The sequence below is a fragment of the Macrobrachium nipponense genome, chromosome 31 (genome assembly GCF_015104395.2).
Source record: "Macrobrachium nipponense isolate FS-2020 chromosome 31, ASM1510439v2, whole genome shotgun sequence".
NCBI classification, from domain to species: Eukaryota; Metazoa; Arthropoda; class Malacostraca; order Decapoda; family Palaemonidae; genus Macrobrachium; species Macrobrachium nipponense.
The window spans coordinates 57,690,432-57,699,764 of NC_061093.1; the positions used below are offsets into that span (position 1 = coordinate 57,690,432).

At 34.1% G+C, this 9,333-nt stretch overlaps 1 protein-coding gene across 1 annotated transcript in view; it reads left to right on the forward strand.

The window, feature by feature from the left end:
• The window catches only part of LOC135207009 (uncharacterized), a 99,438-nt gene extending 91,451 nt beyond the window's left edge, over positions 1-7,987 (forward strand). The window contains exons 2-4 of the mRNA XM_064238633.1: positions 5,073-5,154; positions 5,304-5,422; positions 6,683-7,987. Coding sequence (XP_064094703.1) covers positions 5,094-5,154; positions 5,304-5,422; positions 6,683-6,838 — 336 coding nt within the window. The 5' untranslated portion in view covers positions 5,073-5,093 and the 3' untranslated portion in view covers positions 6,839-7,987. The remainder of the gene's footprint in view (positions 1-5,072; positions 5,155-5,303; positions 5,423-6,682) is intronic.
• The last annotated feature ends 1,346 nt before the right edge of the window (positions 7,988-9,333 follow it).

A 9,333-nucleotide genomic window follows, 5' to 3' on the forward strand; every position in this document is an offset into this window, starting at 1 on the left:
GATAATGACGGTGATAAAACGTCTCTCATGCATGACCGGTTTTCTCTTTACGGAGCTGACGCATTTTCTCAGTCCTATCTGTATTTGTCTGTGGAAATCCTCCGGATTCTTGGCAAGTCATTTCTGGGGAAGGCGAAACTAACGTCATGCCCTTCTGCACCTTGGATACGACCCACAGCAGTCGGCTAACCATCCAGGTGGCCAGTACACGGCTTATGTCAACATAGGCGCAATAGATTGTCGGGGAACGGCTAAGGTTGTTTTTGTACTTTGTAAATTATATAATATTATATATATATATATATATATTATATATATATAGTATACACATATATATGTGCATGTATGTATTTATGTATGTGATATGGCATACCTGCATTCATTCTTCACCCGAATGACATAGAGACAGCCATTATTCAACATTATCCAACATCGGACTAACATTCCAGCATTCCGGAAATAATTGTTTTTATTTTTGATGGATTCTCAACCTCAGGCAAATTTCTCCATCAGAATAATCCTGCTCAATCTTCAATATAATCCCATTCATAATAATCACATTTCATCATGAACCCGAATTATTATTACTTGCCGTGGTCATGACAATAGGAGCTAAAGTATATTTATAGTAACTCGTTCTCTCGCTGTTACTAACATAACACTATTCTCCTTTTATTTAAATACAGTTTTATTTATTTGTTGGTTTATTGTTATTTTTTTAAGAAGTGGGGTCTCTTCTTTCTGTATTTCCCTTGACCTCGTCTTACTTCTTCCTAATGAACACCTGAATATTCTTTGGTGGAAGATTGAATGTCAAAGTCCAGTGGGAACGGACCCGTTTTGGTGGGCGTTGTTTCATGTGAATAGGTTTCTTCTTCAGAGAAATAATAATAATAATAATAATAATAATAATAATAATAATAATAATAATAATAATAATAATAATGGAAAAGTAAATCCACAATAATATGTCTGTTTGATTTTGTTATTTAAAATACAAAGCAGAAAGCTTTCGATGACCTGCACGGTCCTCCTTGTCAATCTGATTGACAAAGAGGACCGTACAGGTCATCGAAAGCTTTCTGCTTTGTATTTTGAATAACAAAATCAAACAGACACATTATTGTTGATTTACTTTTCCATTTTATTTTATTAACTCGTGTGATTATGAGTTTTCTTTGAATAATAATAATAATAATAATAATAATAATAATAATAATAATAATAATAATAATAATAATAATAAAGTGTTTACTGTTTCCTGGACTGTAATTACAGAATAAAATCAACCGAATACATTAATTAATGAACATATTTCGATTATTAGGAAAAATCATCTGTAAAGTTTCCTGAAACAAAAAACAAAAAACAAAAAAAAAAAATGCTTCAGCTCAATAAAGTTTTCTGTACAGCCACTACAACTTATATAATGAAGGACACTGAAAATAGATCTGTCTTTCGGTTTGGCCTAAGTTTAGTGCTGTATGAGCCGCGGCCCGTGAAGCTGTAACCACTGCCTGGTGGTGGCCCGTCCAATGTTGCCAGATGTTCGGTTATGGCTAATGATAACCTTGAATAAAATAAAAACTACTAAGGCTAGAGGGCTGCAATTTGGTACGTCTGATGATTTGACTGTGAATGATCGACTTACCAGTTTGCAGCCGTCTAGCCACGGTAGTTTCGAAGATCTGAGGGTGGACAGAGAAAGTGTGAACGGACAGACAAAGCGATCTCATTAGCTTTCTATCATAGAAAACTAATTAGAAGAGTTGAGAGAAAATTTGATCCACTGACGGGAAATTCTTCAAATCTCTCTAATAACTTCAAGAAGAGATTGAATTCGAATCCGTCCTTGACATTTCAAGGATAACTTCGCTGGGGCTGAGTCAGAGAGAGAGAGAGAGAGAGAGAGAGAGAGAGAGAGAGGAGGGAGCGCTAATTATAAACAGGACTTTCTTGAAGACAAATAAATCATTTTGGTTGGGGGGAAATATCTGTATTTTCGTATAAAACTAAAATTGCTTTTTGGTGCGTTCAAAACTTGTATATATATATATATATATATATATATATATATATATATATATATATATATATATATATATATATAAAACTAACATGTACCTTTTTTTGGATTTCGTTTCTGACGTAGTGCTAAAAAATACATGATTTTGTACATGAAGGAGACCTTATGTAGCAAATTATCATGCAACAATATCTAGCCTTTCTTGAAGACAAATCATTTACGTCCAGGGGGAATATCTGTTTCGTATAAAGCCAAGATCTTTGTTGGGTTCAAAACTCGTATAATCGACACCTAGGGTTTAATTGCTGTCATTTCTGACGCCGTGCTACAAAATACATAATTTTGCAGCTAGCAAAGACTTTATGTAGCTACGAAAAAAAAAGGAATTACCAGAAAAGTATATAATAACCTGAATTGTCCAGTATTTGCTAGACGTAGTCTTGAAGCCAAGGTCAGTTTCCTTCTACCTTCAGGGGAGAGAATGAGTGAGAAATGTGGGAAGAGGAAGGAAGAAGGTTGAGGAGGGGGTAGGGGAGAAGTAAGAGGAGGAGGGGCCAACATTCGTAGCGGGCGACGATATATAAGACAGGCGTCCCCGGTAATGGCTGTTCAATTCAAGTCGTTAGTTCCACGGGTAACGTTCTCTGCTCATTGTGTGTGAACACCACCGACTAAAGGCATCATCCCGTTTTCTTTGCGACAGGTAAGACGCGTTTTCTTCACACCGTAATCTAAACAAGTGTTCGTTGTTGCAGTGTAGTGATGGAAACCTTTGCAAAAACACCTGTTGGACGAGTATGTGTTCGTTTTTTTGCGAGAGTTTCACTTGGAGAAAGTCGAGAGAAAGTTATTGCAATTAGGCGTATCGGATAAATTGATCGGAGACCAGATGGAGTTGACAAAGAACTGATTATTTTATAAGTCCAGAGCCATTAAAATCTTGTCCGGCATTCATGACAAAGAAATAAATAATAAAAAAAAAAAAAAAAAATGGTTGACCAACGGGAATCCCGCGCTTACGCGTGTTTCCTGTTTACTCAATTGGTGGTTTGTGGGGAATTCACTTAGCGAGGTTTATCCTCGGAGCTGGACTTCGTCGAGGTGGACGAGAATATTATGATACATGGTGTCCATAAAGTCCCAGGACCATTACAAGTAATTTTTGCTCAGAATGGTACCGGGACTTTATGGACACACCCTGTACAATAATTGTCATATTCTTTATTTTTAATGTAAGCTTTCAAGGTCGGTTATTTTAAGAGTTATGTTGATCGCTGACAAAATTGCAGTTATTATAATGGTGGAGGTTGTGGTTTTTTTTTTTGTCATTACCAGCGTCATATACATAAATTGCGTTTGTCGTACAAGCCTTGAAATGGTGTTAAATCATTTCTATTCGTTGTTTTACCAGTCTGACTTAATGTGCTACCTTTATTCAGTCGCAAAATATTTTTTAAAAATAATGTTTATGCTTATTTGTATTACAAGTTGAACAAATAGCGTTGAAGATGCCTTGACATCAGCGATAACGTATTTCTTTATATATTTTGTATATCCAAATTAGTTTTTAATGCAAGGCTGGTGTACGAGAATCTTATATACTTTGTGTATAGAAGGAAAACTATTCATGGTAATCTTTTGTCTTTTAGACACTAAAATTAACAAACCCTGTTGTTGTTTGAGATTAAGCTGGCCTTATACCAGCACGGGCTCTTGCTCATAGACCCTGATAACACTTATTACTTACGGTCCTCCTGTAGATGCAGTTTTTCTGTATTTTTTTTCGTTTTCATTTGAATGATCTTTGTGGACTTATTCTGTTCGTGAAAATATGATGTTTATTTGGTCAAATTTATGATAGTATGGGGCGCTAGCGACTAACTAACCTCTTGGGTTGGCATATATCAGCTTAACTTACAAAATCTTAATATAATAATAATAATAATAATAATAATAATAATAATAATAATAATAATAATAATAATAATAATAATAATAATAATAATAAAATAGATGCTTCTAAGACGTTTAATTTGTATAGAAGCTTCTACATCAGCCGATGATTAGAAGGTTATATAAGACACGTGGAGAAGACGTATACAAATTATATTGTCTTAATAATAATAAATAATAATGAATATAATAATAATAATAATAATAATAATAATAATAATAATAATAATAGATACCCACACTAAATACCACCCAGTCGAATTGGAGGACTGTGATAGACAAAAAACAAAAATAATAATTTTAAGGAAAAATAGATAACGTTATATTCCCCGTTAAGCAAATCCGTACCTCGCTCTTACCTGGAAAGTGAAGGAGGAGAAAAAAAAAAAGTGTCTTTGTATTCACAGTTAGACTTAGTACGTATAACGGCCTTCGTTGTGTGTCTAACTTCCGAAATTCGTCACCAAGCACACCAGCGGGTTTTCCCTGACAATGAAGAGGTCCTACCTTTGTGTGTAGAGCGATTCGTATTCACTTAGACAGTGGTTCATGACCTTTTCATTGCTGACAGTACTCCCAGTGCATGGCTCTGTAGCCAAATTTGCTTAAATTCAGTTCACTGACCTTTCAATTAAATGACATTTTTATTGCTGACAGTACCCCAATGCGTGGCTCTGTAGCCAAATTTGCATAAATTCAATTCATTGACCTTTTTATTGCTGACAGTGCTCCAGTGCATGGCTCTGTAGCCAAATTTGCATAAATTCAATTCATTGACCTTTTTATTGCTGACAGTACTCCAGTGCATGGCTCTGTAGCCAAATTTGCATAAATTCAATTCAATGACCTTCGTATTGCTGACAGTACCCCAGTGCATGGCTCTGTAGCCAAATTTGCATATATTCAATTCATATCAAACCATCACGTTAACTAACATTAGTCATCTAGATTCATGGCTTGGTTTCCGCATAGATTTCCATACATGAAGATGCTGATAACTTGAATTAAAGGCGTGATATTCAAATGATTGTCTACATATTTTCAGAAGTCTAAAATAAACGTGGATGTTCTCACGTACTTCTTTTTTCCGCAGGTACCAATAATCCTCCTCGAGATGGCGTCGACTACCTGGCTAGTCTTGATTGTCCTTGCTGGATATTTCGCAGCAGACTCAGGTAAGCAGTTTCCAGAACATTTTCCAGTCATGAGTTTTATATGAGATCTGAGACCAACCTGTTGTTCCTAACCATTTCTTCACGCAGATGTTTAAAAACTTTAAATTCTGTTTAGATTATTATTGGTTCAATCGAGAAATATATTTCAGATGCGTCGCCCTTTGGTCCATTCTTGAGTCGTCACGTTCGTCAGGTAGATGCCAATACGATTCAAGATGTTCCCGTCAAGTTCGCCGGGGGCGGAGTGAATGCCTTTAGGCCTAGCGTTGTAAGTAGACAGGATTCGTCAGCTTTATGTGCCGTCAGTTTCTCGGATATTCATCTTTTTAAGGTTTTACGGTTTACGCAATCGATTGTATGCATTTCATGTCTGGCTCGTAAACAGATCATGCCTCTGAGATATTCTTTTTGTAAGGAAAGGGGGACTTTAAGAACTGCTAAATTTCAATTTCAAGGGCCACACCAATATATGTAAACAATAACAACAGCAACTTCTTTCTTTGCCTTCAGCTTTTCCCATTTCTTTATGGGGTCACTGTTTCTAGTCAGCCTTCTCTATCTCCATCTTCCTCTGTCCTGTACATCGTTGTTCTCTTAGACCCTTTTCCTTCATGTCATTCAATCATTTATCTTTCCACCTGATGAACTTTAGCCTTCCCCTCCTCCCTCTTCTGTCCTCCACCTCCAGTTTCATAACCCTCTTACATACGTGTTCTCTTCTCAACAGCAACAACAACAACCAACAAATGTTTACATGTACTAATCATGTACTGAATATTTGACCAAAATTCTCCATTAATTGGAGCACTTTGACAACGTAACTTCCATCTATTACTTTCCTCAATCATCTCCTTTTGAAGTTTCCTCCTGTTGTACACTTTTCAGACCTTTTAGCTGTTAATTAACGTTTCAGCGCTGAATGACCTCTTAGGTCCAATGCAGCTCTTGGTCTTTGAAATCTGTTATTTTCCTAGTTATAAAATCTCTTATTCACCAGTTATAAAATAATTTATTTCCAAGTTATGAAACTGATTTTGTTTTATGTCCAAGTTTTTGAAATCTATATATTTTCCAAGTTATAAAATATGTTTTGCCGAGTTATAAAATAGTTTGTTTTCATTTATGAAATTGTTTTGTTTCATAGTTCTAAAATTTGTTTTAGTTTCTGAGGAGTTATAAAATCAGTTTTTAAGTTATAAATTTAGTTTTTAAGTTATAAAATCTTTATTTAGTACAAAATATGTTTTATTTCTTAAAATCTGTTTTATCTCCAAGTGATGAAAATCTTTCTTTTCCAAGTTATAAAATCTGCGTTAACCGAGTTATAAAAATTGTTTTATTTCAGTTATAAAATTGTTTTTGTTTCATAGTTCTAAAATGGATTTTTTTCTCTGAGTTATAATTTTTTTTTTTTTAAATAACAAAATCTTTATTTAGCTATAAAATATGTTTTATTTCTTAATTAATCTGTTTTGTTTCCAAGTGATAAAATCTGTTTCTGAGTTTATAAAATCTGTTGATTTCCCAGGGAGCCCTGAGCAGCCGTCCCGTCTTCAACTCTCTAACAGCCAACGACCGTTTTGAGGGCGCCCCGCCCGTGGTTTTCGGCGCCAGACCCCGCCCACGCCCACAGCAGTTCTTCAGACCGCAGTACTTCGGACAATGGTACCCTGGGTTCTACTAAAAAAAAAACTTAACTCTTCACTCTCTCGATGGCACGCTAACGACATCAAGAAATATATATATCTTTCTTTCGAAGTCAGCTGCAATGCCACATAGGCCTAGCCACGCTCTTTGTTTAGTTTGCTAACCACTCTGTTGTTTTTTATTTCTCTGCTGATTCTATTCTTAAAAAAAACTGCACTGTCTTGTTGCCCAGTGTTGTAGCCTGTCTTTCCAACGCAGTTCTTTTGTTTACCCTTTGTTCTAGCGCTGTTGATTGGTTCAGAAAACTGCTCTGCGTTGTTGATCATTGTTGTAACCAGACTTTCCAACCAAGGCTTTATTTTTTCCTTTTTTTTATCAGTGATATAGTCTTGAAAGTGTGAATTAAGTTCTTCATTCCTTTTGCTAACCACAAATTCCATTTTCACCTCTGATCTTGTGCTGTCGACTTTCTGATTCAGAACACTGCTCTGTGTTGTTGATCAGTGTTATATAAACCAGCCTTTCCAACCAAGTCTTACGTCAGGTCTTTTTATTTTCGATCTGTGATACAGTCTTGAAAGTCTGAAGTCTTTTCCCTGTTCCAATCTACCTTCATAGCTTTGTTAGGTGTGAATACTAACAGCCTTGCTATGAACTTCAGTCTCAGATCTGCAATACTCAGTACTTCGTACCTGTCAGAGTTCGCTACCAACTAATACCAGCGTCTCTTATTTCTGTCACTTTTTTTTCACGTTTATACCTTTTTTGGCTTTTTGGCTTTCTGTGAAAGGTTAAACGTGTAAGTGAAAAATGAATGACGACCAGTGAATTGGAATTTGATGAATAATGAATATTGACAGCAACAGATGTAGACGTTTTGTTTTGAAATACTGAAATAAATAAGATGCGAAAATATTTTATTTTGTTTTTGTGTGTAAAGTAGATCGTGACTATCATCAGTTTGTGTGACGAATTTGAAAGAAAATTCATAGACATATTTGTGAAGGACTAGGCATGACTCATATGTATTTTGTTATTCGTTTATTGCTAAATGAACGTCTTCTTTATTTTCTCCTGTTATCTTTCAGAGCAAACTTCAGTCATGATCTTGGCTTGCATGCAGATAGGCCACTTGTTCACTGTGGTGAACGATCTAGTATAAAGCAAATAAAATTATTTTTCCACATGTGTTAGTTTATTTCCCAGTGATTTTTTGCTTTTATTTTTATACGTATATAGTATATTGATAGACTCACATACATGTATGTTATATAAACATATACGTATGTGTATATTTATGCACAAATAAATAAATTATATATATATATATATATATATATATATATATTGTTACGAAGCGCCAAGTATCTGGTTACTACACTTACCATTCATTTATTGTTACCTCACAAAAGCCAGACACCTGAACCCTCATCACAGGTATTAAACGACTGAATACTCTAAAGGCAACAGTGATACCTTAACAACCTACCAGTATTGCAGAATATCAGACTAAGTTCATCAAAATAGGTGTGAGGTAATCTTGTAAGTAGTTAAATTAATCAAAGGGCATCACTCCATCAACAACTTTAAAAGTCTAAGTATTTCCCTGATTTCAGAAGTCTAAGTACTACCCTGGTTCTAAGTCACTTCAAGTAAATTGAAGGAAAGTAGATCAATTACCACTCTATGTTTCTACCTAACATAAATATAATCAAAATTAAATGCAAATATACTGGTTAGAAATGAAATACTTATAAAACTTTTAAAAACAAACATTTATTATTAAACTAAAAATTTATAAGTGAAATTCACAATATCAGGGAAAATTATTGTTATTTGAAAACAAAGTAATGTTTAATTAATTCTTGAATCAAATTAAGTAAAATTAAATCAAAATTAATTTATCACAAAATTCAAGAAAATTAATTCAATTGAAATTCAAAAGTGTTAGGCAATAATTGAAAATTAGAAATTAATTCACAAGTGCTAAACAACAATAAAACTTGAAAAGAATTCTAAGTCAATGCAAATTAATTCACAAGTGTTAAATTTAATTAAATGTGCAATCATTAATTAATGAAAATAACGAAGTCAATTAAATTGTGAATGCAAATGAAAATATAAAATAAAAAGGCACACTTCAACAAGAAAATGAACAAATGTACAAAAAATGAAACAAACACAAAACACAAAAATTTGCAATGTGTAAAAGTGTAAATCTTTTTACTCAAAACATTGTAACCATCAGTTTTTACCAAACCTTTGTAACCATCTGTTATTAGTTATTAGTTAACCACTGTTCCTATCCGTTATTAGTTGTTATCTAACCACTGTTCCTATCAGTTATTAGTTTCTTACCAAATCATCATAACCATTTGATATTAGTTGCAACTAATAAAAATATAACACACTTTACCTTTTTGGTATACCAACTTCTTTCTTTGCTGCAGTCTTATTTTACACTTTCACAAAAACCAGGCGCCGTTACAACAACAATGTTTGTTCAGATTCCACAAAAAACACTATTTAACA